General features: G+C 40.9%; 1 protein-coding gene across 2 annotated transcripts; it reads right to left on the minus strand.

Annotated features, from left to right (window-relative positions):
- Positions 1-382: 382 nt before the first annotated feature.
- Positions 383-16,178, minus strand: spats2 (spermatogenesis associated serine rich 2). Of its 2 annotated transcripts, XM_031844982.1 has the most exons (13): positions 16,080-16,178; positions 13,713-13,923; positions 12,726-12,805; positions 11,724-11,832; positions 11,144-11,193; positions 10,628-10,850; positions 9,873-10,049; positions 9,542-9,677; positions 7,345-7,403; positions 5,224-5,333; positions 4,989-5,091; positions 4,139-4,281; positions 383-4,037 (listed from the first exon to the last, which is right to left on the minus strand). In XM_031844982.1, the coding sequence occupies exons 2-13, from the start codon at positions 13,732-13,734 to the stop codon at positions 3,768-3,770; spliced, it is 1,482 nt and encodes a 493-aa protein (XP_031700842.1). In that variant the 5' UTR covers positions 13,735-13,923; positions 16,080-16,178; the 3' UTR covers positions 383-3,767. The 2 variants fall into 2 exon arrangements, with proteins under 2 accessions (XP_031700842.1, XP_031700841.1); XM_031844981.1 differs by lacking the exons at positions 13,713-13,923; positions 16,080-16,178 and having other exon boundaries at positions 12,726-13,705.
- Between the last annotated feature and the right edge of the window lie 395 nt (positions 16,179-16,573).

The following is a 16,573-nucleotide window of genomic DNA, read 5'->3' on the forward strand; positions in this document are numbered from 1 at the left end:
AGTCATCAGAACAATGTAAAGATTCATGGTTTTCACTGGACAGGAAGGGTGAATTGTGATCTGTAAAGTAACTCCACATGCGAGACGAAAAGTATTATATATGCTTTTGAGATAGTATAGAGCTGCATAAAAAGGACACATTTAAGTACAGTACTTGAGTAAATGTACTAAGATACAACCACAGTTTATGTGCAAAGGATTTGTAACAGTTCAGTGTTTAACATTTAAAATTAAAAGTGAACAGCAAGTTGCAGCATATGGAGTAAAAAGCAGGACATATGTTGAGTTACTGCAGCTGTGTCTCCTGGTTTGCTTACTGATGGATGCATCACACCCCACCATTACATGCCACTATAGCTAGAAAAAAAACAAAACACATTCAGTATTGCAAACTGTTTATTCATAGTAAATGAAAAGTGTGCAATTCAGTGAGTGGGGGGGAGAGAAAAGAGAGAGAACGAGAGAGAGAGAGAGAGAACGAGAGAGAGAGAACAGGGGTGTGTGGGACGGTCGATGTCTTTGGTCCATACTCTGGTGGAGGGGACGTCAATGAATTGGTGGGAGACAAGAAAAGGCACTTGAGTTTACAGTTGTCTCAGAAAAGTAGTTTTGAGGAGGAGGACACAGTCTACTGGAAGAAGGAATGAACGAGATGTTTTAACCTCTATTATGCCTAATATGAATATCACATACAAAATGCCCCATGTGAGCACAAAATTATATAGCTACATAAATGTATATACAGTAAGGAATCAGAAAGTAAAGTAGGGCGGGATCAAGTAGAAGAAGAAGAAGAAGATGTGAAGTTTTGGATTAATCCCCTTTGGAATTCTTTTACAGGCTGAGGGGGGGGGGGGGGGGGAAAGGCAGCAACTTCAAAACAGGACAAAATTATCTTTGGTGAAAACCTAATGTTACTACAGATTGGAAACAAGTGGATAAAGTGAGGCAGACTAGATCTACTCTGAGTCATGACTGAAAGAATCCAGCACCTCCAGGGCTCACTGGAGATATGTGGAATACAAGCCGATTGATCCGTCATCTGTCCGACAGCTTTCCATCCAAAATGTAGCCCCCAAAACACCAGTCAAGAAAGGTCTTTACCACCTCCGAGAGCATTGAAAGAAAAGTTTGACATTTCAGGAAACACACTTTCTCACTACATTACTGAGTTAGATAAGAAACAGCTAGCTTAGCTTTGTTCAAGAAAACAAACGAAGGTCACCAGGGCTGGTAGGAGGTTTTTGTCACATTAAGACAGGAAACAGGAGTTTTCTAGCTTCAGGACCGTGTGAGTGAGACAGTTCCTTTAGTGGAGGTGGGGCGCTTAACCAGGTGTACAGTCGCCAAAGCAAGCAGTTATTCTTCATTATTGAAGTGTTTGCTCCTGTTAAACCATTCACTGTTTGAAAACACTTTCGATAAAGCATACATTTCACTTTTTTGTTGCTGCACCATCATTGATGAGAACCTCAGGTGTTTTGTTTTGTTCCACCCCCCCCAACGCACACAGGGGGCAACAATGAGCCTAATCTCACTAAAAACACTTCTACCAGCGACACAAAGATGAGACGACGGTAAATCAGAAGTGTTTTCAAACTGTAACAAAGGAAATGAGTATTTCACAAAATGTCATACTTTCCCTTTTAGCCTAAACTTATTTATGTGTCGTTACAGCACATATTTAAGAAAGATCGTAAACGAGTTAACGCTCTTCTCGCCACAACATTAACTAATATAATAACTGAAGTAAAAACTCAAATATGACAAAAAAATCTCCCCTTCATCAGAAAACCACGAAGAAATTAAAAAAAAAAAAAAAAAGGGCGGGGCAGGGGGGCTTATTATGAATTCATTTTTCTTCCAAAAGACTGCTCGAAGGAAGACAACACATTATGAAGAAAATGCAGCAATTATGTAACAACCAGTCTATGACTACAGCCTTGCAGCTCCACACACTGTACGTACACAACTACAAGAAGATCAGAGGAATCACCAGGGGTCCCTTAAATAAGAGCCCACAGAGGAAACGTGCCACAACATCAGCAATGAGGTATACACCAGCTGTGGACACTACGATGAGACTTCAGCCTCAAAGCATCTCGGCCCCCATAGGACCAAAAAAAAAAAAAAAAAAAAGACAACCTGCCAATGCATTCAACAGTTTTTGATCGTGAACGTGAGAATATAAAAAAAAAAAGGGGAAGAAAAGATCTTATCCTCTCACCTATATTTATAAACCACACGCCCGCAGTACCATCTGTTAAAAAGCTCATGATGCAGACATACATGTCTCTAGAAAGGCAAATGTGAAGTCTCTCTGTGACTAAAGGCAAGCATGTCATTAATATGCCCTCCATGTGCAAACAGCAACATAAAGAAGAAGAAACGGTGCGTGAGGAAGAAGATTCATCAGAATAAATGTCACGGGCTAAATATAGAACAGCATGAGGACAGTTTCCTTTGTTGTGAGTTTGAACATGTTTTTTCAAAAAGTATGTAATGAGCCCTCTCTGTGTTACAACCACAGCGCGCACAGTCACCCCGCTGGCCAGTGTGGCAGCATTTAAAGGAAAAGCTTGACCTGTTGGGGGAAATGTGCACATTTGTTTTCTTGCAGAGAGTTGGATGATAAGTTTGATACCACCCTCATATCAGTACGGCAAATATGAAGCTACAGCTAACAGCTGATCGGCTTAGCATAGCTTAGCATAAAGACGGGAAACAAAGTCAACAGCTAGCTTTGCTCTGCTGAGCACACAAACTCCCATAAAACCATAACTTGTAGTTTTTACACTGAAGTTATTTTGCGAAATAAACGACAAAGTGTAAAATTTGTGAAATTTGGATTTTGTGACATTAGGACCGCTTAACCGCTTTTAGTCTTTGTGCTAAACTAAGCTAACCATGTGCTGGTGATAGTTTCAAATTTAGTCTTCAAATATGAGACTGGCATCCATCTCTTGATCCAACTCTTGGCAAGAAAGAGAACGAGTCATTTCTCAAACGTGAAGCTGTTGCTTTAAGAGGGCCTCCTCTGTGTCCACAGAGTTCCTCTCAAGCACATTGAAGTCCTAGTGTTAACAAGTTCCCTATGGTTTATAGCAGCCATATGAAAAGCTCTGGAGTACAGTTTCGATATGTTTAATTGTTCTTACCTTGTATTAACGATAGTCTGTAGTGTTGATTGCACGTCTACTCTCCTCGTGACAAAAAAAAATAAAAAAATCTCTGTTACTGCTAAACTACTTTTGCACTTTCACTACGCTTTCTATCGTGAAGGCATTGAAATGGTTCTGCGGGACGAGAACAAAATAAAATAAAAATCAAACGTGCAAGTCAGTGAGCCGACGTAAAGCCACGCAAAAACAGAAATAGTACGAAGAGTTCAACTTCAATAGTGCAGACATTTGTTGCAGGTAATCACATCAGTCTCCGGCAGACAAAAAGAATCCGTTACAGAGACCGACGATAGCGATGAGATCTCTCAAAGTGGGCCTAAAGATAGAAGCTGTTACCTTAACCAGGGAGGGAGAAATGCAAAAAAGGAAGAACAGATATAGAACCGTGAGAGCGTTTCAAGTTTGAAGGATGAATGGATAGATTCAGCGAAGTGGCATTGCAGCTCAACTGACGGAAGTATGTAAACTTGTATTCTATTCTTCATTGAAAGGAGTTCGTAGAGGGGAGGGTGTGGGGAGGCTATGGGGGAGGGAAGTGCGAGGGTTAGTAGACGGGGTTTGATTAAGCACGGGATTCTTGTAATGTCAAGGGCAGGGCCTCCGCGGAGGCCTTTGGGGCAGCCCATTATTAGAGGGTCGGTCTTGGTTGTAGGAGGATGTGGAGGAATGGTGGGGACCCCTGGAGCTGTGCGGGTGCTGGGAAGGACCAGAGGAACCACCAGAAGAAGCACCGTCACTCTGGTAGCGGGGGTTAGCACGCCCGGCGCTTCTGTCGGGGTAGTAACCGCCGTTATACCTCGGACCCCCCGAGTGATACCCTTGTCCCTGGAAAGTACGCCTGTTGCCGTGGAAAATCTGAGAATTTGGATGATTAAAATTCAGTGAGCGGCTGAGAATTATTGACATTGCTGAAGTAAGTCAACACCTTTTATGGTCTGAATGAAAACACAACTGACCTGTTTGTTGGGTGGAGGGCGGTGTATACTGGGGGGGCTCTGGGTCTGGGTGGGAGGAGTCTCCAGCAGACTTGGGCTGGCAACAGATGAGGACGTGGAGCTACAGCGGGACCGATTTGAGTAGCCCGTATGCGGATGGTAAACTATAAAAGAAAACGACACGGCAAATCACTAACGGTACAACCTGGGACCCGTCTCATGAAGGTAAACCTTCAGAGAAGCGATATGTCAGCGAGGTCTGTGTCTGGGATTGGAAGAGGTTCCAAGGAAAAGCTTGACCTACCATACATTGAGGTCAATGTATTATTTTAAGACATATCTATTAGTAAATGTTCAGTGGGACTAAGAAGAGAACATTAATAATAATTATGTGAACAATATTTAGTGTCGTGCTCATGCCCGACATGTTTATTCATTATTTTAGGTCCCAAAAATAAACAGAAATGTTCTAATGATCTTCTGTTTTGGTGGGAAACCTTTAACCACTGAATCATGTCAAGAATTAAAATCAAACAAAAATCCATTTTTGGAGAAAGAAAACGTGTTTTATCTGCCGTTTTTTGTATTGTCAGCTTTGGCCTTGTCCATTTCCTCTCCAAGTCATTTAAAGTGCCACACATATTGGCCAATTGTGACGTATAAGAATTGGTTTATTAGCCACTGTGAGTGTGCTTCCAGTCAGCTGACAAACAGCTGTGATTATGATTATGACCTTGTAAAACGCTCAAACTGAAATGCTCGCTTTTCTGATTTGTGTGAAAAGTCTTCTGCATCATTTATGATCAATAAAAGTCGGGAGGAGTGTTTTCAGAAATGTTCACTCTGAACACAAACGAAAACGATGCCGTACCTGATCCAAACCCGGAGATGCTCGTCTTCAGCGGTTCAAGATCAAACGTGAATCTTAGAGCTCTCCCGAGGTCTTCATCATATTTACGCTCACTCACAAAGTGCTGAGGGGAAAACAACAGATTATTGTTAGCAGTGGCTCAACAATGAACACATACTTCACGATGACTCGGCTGTGCGCTAAGAAAGAAAGAGAGAGGCGGGGCCATACTGGAGCAGCAGCATTGTTTCAGTACCTTGATGTCTGCACGCAGCTCAGTCAACTGATTCTCAGACATGGACGCCGACTGGTCCGTCAACCTCCTGAGCTCCTCCGCTCTCTTCTGCCGGGAGTCCAAAATTAGCACTGAAACGAAACAAAACAAATGTGACCTTTTACAGATATGAACATATGTTATGAAACCAACAAGAAGACTTTCAAATCGCTCTTGAGCATCGCGTCTCTGAGCGCAATAGAAATTAATATTTCTCGATTGTCAGTATAGCTGCAGATTATTAAAATGTTTAATTATTATAATGTTAAAGTTCTGTGTCTGTATGACGGATATTCCCTGCAGTCCCAGTAAGTTTCAGTTTCCTGTAAGAACTCAGCTGTCATTTGATATGACAAGTACAAAGTACAGCTGACTCAGCATCTAAAAGATAAACAAGGGTCAGCGATAAAGCCATTTTCAAAGAGATACCATGTACGCTGCTCTTCAAACATGGGAAATCTCCTGCCACAAACGCCTCATTGGGTCCCGTCAGATGTCTGCGAGGACGGTTCTATAGGTTTGAATGGACTTTCATGCTTTTAGGTTGCAGAAAGTCCTCTTCACAAACAGATGGTGTTCTGTATGAAGGGTTTTTACAGAGGAACAGCTTCCTGTTTCAATGTCAAATGCACAGTAATAGAGTCTGCAGCCAGCTGGAAATATCAGGCAACGTGTTGCTTTAGCAAAGCTCTTCTTCAGACTTCACAGTAGAAATAGCGGGTGCGTGTCGGGTTAGCACTGTTGGAACATCAGCTGAACTATGGACTGACGAATCACAGTTTAAACCTCTTCAATATAACCACTGAGTCACCGTGTTTTTCTGGGCTGGAAAACAAATTCAAAATCCAAGTTCCAACTGCGCTGTCGCTGGTTCCAGCTGTAATTCGAGGATGTTTTGGAATGTTGCTTTAACAAAACTCCACATTTGTCGATGTCACAGGGGGCTTTAGGAAGTTTTGATGGACATTTCTTTTTTATGGTATTTTATAGAGCAATCGTTTAACTGGATTCCTCAATTAGAGCTGAAACAATTCGTCCATAATTCGCTCAAAAGAAACTATTTTGATGATCCATAAGTTGAATTTCTTTTATATTATTATATATTCTATGAATAATATGCAAGTTTACTAGTAACTAAAGTTGTCAAATAAATGTATTGGGGTCAAAAGTACACTATTTTTAATTATAAAACAGCAAAAAATGCTAAATAGTACATTCACTCAAGCACTGCAGTACTTGAGTGAATGTACTAGTTTCCACCACTGAAGGAAGCTGTTCTGGAATCGTTTTCCTTTTTTCTGACACTATATTCACCAAACAGTTAATTGGGAAACTAATTGGCAGATGAATCGATAATTAACATAAAGGATTTAGCTGCAGCCCTGAACACGTGTACCAGACGCTCCAGTATGGACCAACAAGGACTGGACTCATCAATACATCTCTTTCTGGATTTAACTGTTGCCGTTTGTATATCTACATACAGATATCTGTTTATAGAGGTTATAAAGGAAAACCATCAGTTAAACACAAGTTTAACACAAGAAGGAGATTAGTAGGAGGCACTTTTTGAGGAAACCTGGCTTTTGTAATGTCGAAGAAATAGCTTCTTTGCTTTCCTCTCAATCCCCAAATCACCTCGCACAAAGACAGCATTGAGTCTCCCCCGACACCTGACACTATTCACTTTTTCCAGGCCTGGAACACACAACACTCTACACTGTGAGGACAGAATAAGAGAGAATGGCCTACTTGTACAAATATGCAGTCTTGCTCTGTCATGTTACACACACACACACACACACACACACACACACAGAGGTGTATGCTGTAGGTATATTAGGACCCCGAGGGCACCACTGCAGTTTTGAAGAAACTGGGACACAACCATTTCTTTTACGACCTCTCCGGAACTGATTCAGGTCAGACTCTCCAGGCCCTTGAACGAGGTGATCATTATATGTGGAGAATGCCAACAGCTCCTGGGTGGTATGTGAGAAGCAGGTCTTTAGTTCAGTCTACGTATTGAGAGAGACAGACACAGACACAGACACAGACAGACAGACAGACAGACAGACAGACAGACAGACAGACAGTACTTACTGGCCTCTGCTTTCACTTTGTCCATTTCTCCCATTAGAGTCACTTCTCTGTCCATTAAACTAGAACAAAAAAAAGAGAGGATGATGAGTCATTTTTCTTTACTTATTCCGATCTATATATTATATAAATATATATATTCTTTTTATTAACTATACAAGTTCAAAGTAGTATTAGTATTGTCTTTTCCAAAGAGAGATCCTTCATTATTCTCTCTGAAAAGCTGAAACGAGATACTGCGGCTTCCTGTTGATAAACTGAATATCTGTTCAGCTCCACTCTGAGCTCCTCACCTCCTCACGACTGCACTGGCTTACCAAAGACAAGACAGAAAACCTTCATATTGCATAAAGGGACAATCATGGTTTTCACAAGTATTAATCAGAACATCAACAAAATTTAAAATCAGAAAAAAAAAAAAAAAAAATCAATAGAAGTTTTGATGAAGTATTAAAAACTGCTTAGAGCTCGTGTTAGTTAAACATAATTCTCCCTCTAATATCTGTTTTATGTTGCTCTGAATAAATCTCCTTCAAGCGACCGCATTTATTCAAGTTTCTCACCAAAACTTCATTTTAGAGATTACATCTGAACATGATCGTCCGTAAAACTGTTTTCTTCTCTTGTGATGAAGCTGGGATTTTAGGCGACCTCTTCAACCAACAAGCTACTGTATACTTATTCTGTTTCCCAAATCTGTTCACTCATGACCCCTCAGGTTTATCTTGCGAACTCTAAAGGGAGTTCCCGACCCCTCCGTGTAAGGAACCACGGCACTTTCCCAAAAAGGAAAAAATACTCTCTCCCTCTCCCCCCTATACACGAGCATTACAAAAAGGAGTGTTTGTTTTTCTACTTTGCTGAGAGGCAAACACCTCGAAATGACTTATTATTATTCGTATTATCAGAATGTGATCCATAACATGTCCTCAGTCAGCTGTATGCGTCTGTAAAAGCAGAATGGGAGCATCTTGATTAGGATAATGGTGTTTTTTCTCTCCTTTAAAGGTATTTTGTGGTGTTGCACTTGTTTGTACACGCAAGACGGGACGGACGTAGTCGTAAAGAACGAGGAGAAAAAGAGCGCCTGAGGAATAAAAAAGGTCAAAACCTGCACAGTTTGACTTTAGCACACCTGGGCCAGTGCTGCGATCATAAAAATAGAATGATAGTAGAACAGACATTAAACAATCTGCTGCGGCCATTTGACCAGTTCAATAGAAAATGGAGCGCAGCGCTGTGCACGGACCGTAGATGTAGAATGAGTTAGTCCACCACAACGGTCACAGATGTTTGTTATATTACACAGAAAATGGCTGCTGCTCTGACAATCCTGCTCAGGTAAATATAATTGAAGTGAGCTACTAAGATATTTTACATACATATAAAAATACTATAACACTCCTGCATTCAAAAACGTACTTTTGTAAAAATATGCAAGTATAAAAACAAAAAAGAAATACTCACTATGCAGCCAAATAGGCTCTTTATTTGTTACATCATGATATAATATAATATAGGATTGTTATAATTGATGCAGTAACATGTAAGGCTGCAATACAGATTACTGAATTCATTTATGTACTGTAAGGTGGTTTAATTTACTGTATAACAATACATTGTATATCATATACTCCTAGATAAATGTAGTGAAGTAAAAAAATACAACATTTCCCTCTGAAATGTAGTAGAGTAGAAAGTAGCATGACAGTTGTACTCAAGTACAGTACTTGAGTCAATGTACTTAGTTACATTCCACCAATGATTTATATACATGTATAAATGCCCGAACAAAATGCGACATGAACTAAAGAAAAAAAACTATCATGGAAACAAAATAGTTCTTCACAACCGAATGGGTCCAGTTGGCTGTGGACCTGGAGGAGCTACCCTCAGGAACTTGGAAGTCCCTTCTACGCATTTCTGTTCATTTAATCCCGAGTAATCACGGCCCCCGCCATTAAAGTTCCTGCACCATTGGAAAGTACCACCCCTGAAGTAGGAACTTGTTTAAGCTACTTGATCAGTCATACAAGCACTAAATTCCTCAAAAAAAAGGGTTCTTGGTGCCCTGGAAAAGCTCCTGCAGTGGAAAAAGTTAGACCTCACTTTTCAACATGCTCTCAAATATTCCATCACATTGAGATTCAGCTACAGAACGTGACCGGAGGCAGAATTTTTAAAAAAGAACCGTGCTCACCAGCTCAGGAGCTCGGCGAACGTCTGCTTCATCTTCTTGATGGAGGAGTCCATCTCCTCCTTCACCACTATCCTGTAGCGAGTCAGTGAGGCGGTGCATCTCTGCAGGTCCTTCACAGAGCGGTCGATGTTGGGAGCTGAGAGGTAAACATTAACTTGACTTAGGCACACGTTGAAGAAGACGAAGAAGTTGCTGCGATACATTTAGTCCCAGACTAGGTTTTACCTGCGCCTTGGTAACGGCACACCGTGCGTTGTTATTAATCAATGATGTTCTAAAAGACTACATGCAGGTAGATACGTTAGGATTTAAGAGGTATTTGGTGTCTAACCCATCTTCTTGACTCCCGATGATCCCTGCTCATCGTTGATGGGTGGGAATGAGGAATGAGGATGTGAATTTGAGCCTGGCCTGTGTCGGTTCTTGTTGCCTCTAGGAACCTGGTGATTCCTCCCTCCTTGCTGTAAGGGGGGACTTGGAGCGCTACCTTGACTTTCTGCTTCTGCACCTGTGAGAAGACGGAGGACATTACAACAAGTCGAGTACGTATTTACAAACCAACTTTCCCCCCAAAAAACTGCTTAAGATAGAGATGAGCCAAATTAGTCGACAAGTCGGTCAGAATATTTGGCTGTTTCGGATGAAGTTTAAGATAAGTCACCAAAAATATTTTTACCACTTTAAAATAAAGAAAAAATGGTGATATTTGATTCGAAATACATTTGACAACTTGGCATACAACGATACGAATATATTACATAGAAAAGGTATTGGACTTGAACTGAAGAACATTTGATCCTTATAATAATCGACGCCCTTAACATTGCTACACAAGGCTGTACATAAACCTGTATTGCTGTTTGTGAGAAGGTTTCATTCACAAAAATGTTTCCCCATTGTAAAAGCAATAATTTCAACAGATAAGAGCTTTGAATCCTGAAACAAAACCGATGACGTAGTGTCGCAGTCATCAGAGAAGCACTGTACATAAATATACAACAAGGAAAAGCTTGACATGCAGTTAAACTGGCCCGTGATTCAGCCGTTCCTCTTTTTGCCTTAGTCATTCATCGGTGCTGTCATTACCGGGGGTTTCTGACGTAGCGGGCTCAGAGTCCAGCTCCACCGCATCCAGGGAGGCGGAGTCCAACTGCTCACTCAGAGAATCAAGAGACTCTCCATCAACGACCGACCCGTTGGCGTGAAAGCCGTTCACCTCGTCCTTGCCCTCCTCGGGCGGCGTGGCCTCAGGCGGAGCCGGCTCTGCTGAAGCCTCCGGCTGAGGCTTGGGCTTCTTTTTCTTCTTGGGCTGAACAAGGAGATATCAATGTCAAACCTCTTTGTTCCAAAATTCTCATTGTTCGTGTTCTCCATCTTTAATCAGAGCGGTGACTCAAAACTATTTCAGTTCACACGGGGAGAGGAAGATTCAAGCTCGAGCAGAAATACAGGTTTGGGCATTTAGATTCAAAAGCCACTTAGTTATAGTTTACAATTACTGAAGAGCACTTTGAACATGCACCCATTTCATTCAAATAAAGCACACATGATTATGCTGACTCAACAGAGAGACACTCAAGATGCAGGCTTTCAGGTTCTCACCTTCTTTTTGCCGGTAACATTCCACTCCTTCAAGATCTCGACCGCACTGCCTGGTGTGCAAAGAAAACAATGATGATGATGAAGTGCCACATGACGAACAATATCTGAAATGCCTTGAGGCTTTGTTGAGCCACCTAAATAAGGAACAAAGCAGAGTGACACACGTGGGACAACCCTCTTGTTCTATAATTAAACCTGCAAAAGTACGAGGCACACACGACGCTCAGACTTGTGAATGTAAAGCATGACGTGCATGAAAGAAGTCAACCTCAAGCTCTTTGTTAAGCCCAAGCAATGTGGGCGGCATGCCAGGTCTGACTTCAGTGTAGTACACCAACAAGGTATACCAGTATTGCCCTGTACTGAACTGTGAAACAACACTAATTGAACATCCGTGTGGTTAGGATGCTGCACCTTAAGGTGGAGCACTTCAATGAGTGGTGAATAGGTGTGATATAAGGTCGAAGGGGTTCTATTGTAAGCGGATCTATCAGTTTCACAAGGAAGTCATTATTTATAAAGGAGGCTTTGAGGCGCATTAATTTCACATTGTTGAGGTCAAGCAGTGACGTCTTCATACCTTCTAAAAAAGCTTGAACGGCCTTGTCGACACAGTTCTCAAAATGCTGCAAAACCAGAACAATCTCATTGTTACTTTTGTTGGGGACAACGGCCCTGACGGCACTGATCTGTAGAGAAAAGGAAATAAGCACAACAGGTATGAAATAAAACAGGTTGTAATATCAATATAAAACAGGTTGTAATATCAATATTACAATAAAGGCATTGTGACATTTAAAAAACATTTGGCTTAAAGACACAAGCCGTCACTTTTTAAAAATTGCTTCTATTCTATAAATTGTTTGTACGATAGACGAGCGTCGCCCATTTGCTTCCTATTTGGGATACTGTCGATGTGTTGAGACACGAGCACCAGCTAGAGGATGCTTTCCCTCACACTGTGTATGGATGAGCTCATCATCGCTCAATGCGACAGCCCGTAGCGTTGGAGCATGTAGGACGATCCCATCGGAGACATTACGCACGATGATAAAGTCACGGCCAAAACAAGCTTCCCCCCTTACAAGTTCTACAGAGGCGTCACCAGTACTTCTCCGAAAAGTTCAGAGATTTTCAACAAAAAAAAGGGGGTAGTGCTTAGTAAAAAAGGACGCTGGGTACAGCGTCTTTTCTCTGGGCGGCCACATCACGAGAAGCATTAAAAACACACTTGTCAATAAGAACCAACGTGTTTGTTGAAGGTTTTGGCTCTACTTTACTGCCACTTTGTTTCAATGAGACTCAAAATGTGCATTAAAGCACGGAAACCCCACAGAAACGTTAAATTACAAAACCAAAGTCTTCCATGAGAACCGTGAGACTCCACTGTGTGCTGCCCCGTCTTCCTGATGCCTAGTTCACAATGCATGACTTGAGCCATGAGCTCCCCGACAAAAGCCAGAGAACAGAGGCAAATCGGCATGGAGCAAATTTGAATCCATTGATATAAAAAGAAGTGATTTTGTGTTTAAAAACGATTTATTTACACCTGCCAGTGATGTGCGCTGTGTATACTTCTTACCTTCTCCTTCATCCTCTCAGTTGTTCCTCCCTGGGACATGGCCATTTTTGACCGAGTGTCAAACACCACCCCGGACGTGTCTGTTAAAAAACAAACAAACTCCATTGTCTATTCAGGCCTTGAGGCATATTTGCAATTCAACGTAGACGAGCATCATTTGCAAAACAAAGAACCGGCAGACATCTTCAGGACTCTCCTGGAGAGAGACGTTGGCTACTGTTTGTGAATCATGTTACGATGACAGATTTATGCCTGGGAGGATATTTGTCTTAAAAAGGAAGGACTTTCGTTCTACATTGAAAAAAACAAAAAAACACATTTTTAACTGAAGTCAATCGATTAATAAGGTTGACCTAACAAACAAGTTGAAAATAGATTTGGTTTGTTTACAGTCGGCATCATTAGCAAAAGAAGCTGTGGAAAATAAAAAGAAACTCATCTGTGGCTGAAAGGTCTTCAATCTGATTTAAATGCCTAATAACCAATGAATGCTTCCAGAAACACATGTTTGTAAGACAAACAACCTGAGGAGCGTTTCTGTGATCAAACGCAGAATAGAAACAGAGTTACAGTAAAATAATAAATAAATGTATATTTCCAACAAAGGTCTGAGGACAATTCTAAAACAAAAGCCTTCAGCCGAGTATGAAAAGTCAGGGTGAAGTCCAACGTTAATCTACTGTACGTCCATTTAAAGACAAGGAAGGGAAAGAACGCTGGCAGAGCATTCTTGAAAAATAAAAGCCATATAAAGCCTTATAAAAGTTGTTTTTCCTTTGCATGAAAGTAGATTAATGTTACTGTGCATCTCCCTTTAAGAGTAATTAAGGCCCCGATACCGATGTTGAGCCGATACTGACTCCATTTATTTGTTATTTTAACTTAAACTATGACTTACCTAACTTAAACAAACATTAAACTAAATTCTTCAGCCATTAAAACACAAGAGACATATTTCATGCATGTGATTGTTGAGTGAATACATACCCTTCTGGTTTTTCTTTGCCATGTTGTCACACAGAAATATGCAGGAGACACTTGGCCGTGCACTTCCTCAAGACTGTAATCACACTTCAAGTATGCTTAAGATGGTGTTCAAATAAAGGCTCCCAGAGACGTCAATTCCACTTTGAGTCTTTCACGTAAAGAGAAGATGCCAATAAGGCTCACGACGTTTCTCCACCAAGTTGATCCAAATCTGTGAGGGGGGGGCGGAGAAACAGAAGTGAAAATGGTTTTGCCCCAATGAACTAGAATGTAGAAAAGAAACAAGTCACAATGCTGCATGAAGCAGAAATATCTACTTTTGTAACATCGTGAAAATATGAATGCAAATTAAATCCATTTCCTCTATGAATGAAAAACAGATTTCAGTAAGTTATCGTCCGTCTGGCGGAGCATTCTTGGGGAAAAAAAATAAAAATCTGTCGTTAATATTGTCGTTGGCAGAAGAGCAGCATCTAGTTTGGGGGAGGGGGGGGGGGAGAGAGGATGTTAGCAGGACTTCAGAGAAACACGTCTTTGAACGACGGTTCCTTTTTCTCAGTTCTCTGCAGGGGTGATAATGCTGCAAGGGCTGCACCTACGAATTAAAACCATCGCTTTGTCTGGAACCGATGATGGAAGTGAGCCTTCTCGTATAGGCTTGTATTGTTATTTCACCACTGTAGAAGACGCATATATGTGCTGTAGAAGACGCATATATGTGCTCGACAAATGAAACACACTTCAGCCATTTTGCCTCCAGACCTTCCAGCAATCTGGATTTTGGATTTTTTTTTTGATGAGTTTGCCAACTTTTTAGGTTTCTATTTTGACCCAGGGTTTCCTATAAAACGAAACTTACAAACTTATACAAACCCACACCCTGTTGATTAGAACTTGGCATGCCTCACAGAGTCCTGGTGCCACCACACCTCTACTGTACAGACGTCAAACTCACCATGAGCACGACCAACAAGCGACACTGCAGCAGCAGCTCATGCAGAGCACTAGGATGCATTGTGTTTGTCAAGAGGGATGGTGCTCGAGTCCTCAAGAGACAGAGAGCCAGGTGCACTTGTGATGCAACTCGGGAGAAGTGCTAACTCAGCACTCAAATAAAACTGGCGACTGAAAAAAAGTTTGAATTGAAGAGTTGGGGAATTTAAATTAAAGCTGGAGGGTCTTCTGTCACAGTTAGAGTTGCGACAATTATTGTCAGAAAAATATTCGCCAACTTATAATATCCACTTAATCATTAAAGGAATTTTTCATGCTGAAATGTCAGAAAATGCTTTTTTTTTCCAACTTCTCCAATATTGAGATTTCCTTCTTTTCGCTGTTTTACATCATATTAAAGTGAAGATCTTTAATAATATAATATTAAAGTGAAGATCTGGACAGACAAAACCAGACATTTCATAGACCAAACAATTCATCCGGTAAATTAGTGTTCAGTTGCATCTCTATTCACAGTAGCATACATAATCTCAAACAAGCTTGCAGTTTGTTTTGTTGGGGTCCAATATGCGATTACTTAGATATTTCTTTCATCACCACAGACCAAATCATATCTTCTCCTGACAAACAGGTAGAAAACCAGCTGCCTCTGTGTCCAAAGTCCTGCACTTAAAACATGGAGCACTTCTTAATGCAGGCCAGAAAACCGACGTTAAATATCCTAAATTAAAAAACAGGTAACGTTAAAGTTATAGCTAGCTAATCAGGCAGTGATCCCCGGCATTACTCGTCGCAGTCGAGTTAGCATCTTAAATAATATAACGTAACGTCAATTCAAAGTCCGTGCAATTCTGCTCACTGCAGAAGTCATATTAGCCTCAGGGTAGCAGTAAAAAAAACACTCAGATATTCAGGGTTTCCTGCAATCACAGCGAAAACAAAAGAACCGTATCGACTAACTTTAACCAAACAGCCAACTTCATTTTAATGTTAACTAACCATGTGAAATTATTAATGAAACACGATCAAACTGCGCATATTTTTGCACGTTTCCAGTTGAGTTTTACTGACCCGAGGGTTCACATAACGTTATTTATGTCCGGGAGGTTACGTTCACGATAGCTTGCTAACATCCTAACGTCTGTGTGGTTAGCTCCGCTGGTCTTTGCGTTACTAACCTCAGTAATTTACCATTTAAATCCTCAAACCAACAAAGACTAAATGCAACATCAACGCCTTTTCTGTGGATCATTGGATGCAGCCTTAGCTAGCTAGCAGACATCCTTTATTTTTAAAGCTAGCCATACCTGCACGTTAGCTACTCAACTCTGACGTTATACAGCTAAAGCATTGCTTATTCGATCCGTGATTAGATTATTGTGTTAGTATATATACATATTATTAAATACGTACTTGGTGTTGGTAAGAAAATTGAACAGTAGATTCTGAACACAGGTCACCACTGACTCCACCGCCAGCCGTCTGTACTGCCTAGAAGTCTCTGCTGTGGGCAGTATTTTACTCGACTAGACTCCATCGGGGTTGCCAGGTTGGATTCAAAGACCCTCCCTTTTCAACAAGCAGTTTTAAAAAACGTGAGGGTTTCCAAGTCCATGTACGTACAAAAAGATCCGCATGTATATATAAAACACTAAGACAATCACTGATAAAGATGTAGATAAGAATAACTGTCTGATAATCTGGGGAAAAAGAAACGTCAGATAATCTCTTTTACGTTAACTAAAGGATCAAAATGGCTGAATAAGGTATATTCGTGAGTTGGAGAATATGACGGTATCTTTACAACCTGGGAGGACTCATATGTTTGCAGTTGATGCGCATATCTTATATCTTATATATATATATATATATATATATATATATATATATATATATATATATATATA

This window comes from Anarrhichthys ocellatus, unplaced genomic scaffold, assembly GCF_004355925.1.
Source record: "Anarrhichthys ocellatus isolate YVR2014 unplaced genomic scaffold, GSC_Weel_1.0 scaffold5, whole genome shotgun sequence".
NCBI lineage: Eukaryota > Metazoa > Chordata > Actinopteri > Perciformes > Anarhichadidae > Anarrhichthys > Anarrhichthys ocellatus.

Coding starts and splice junctions, on each gene's coding strand:
- spats2 (XM_031844981.1), bottom strand. CDS start 12,830: ATGGAGTTTGTTTGTTTTTTAACAGACACGTCCGGGGTGGTGTTTGAC. Junction 10,851..11,143: donor ATGTTACCGGCAAAAAGAAG/GTGAGAACCTGA, acceptor CTCCTTGTTCAG/CCCAAGAAGAAAAAGAAGCC. Junction 10,050..10,627: donor CGCTACGTCAGAAACCCCCG/GTAATGACAGCA, acceptor GTCTTCTCACAG/GTGCAGAAGCAGAAAGTCAA.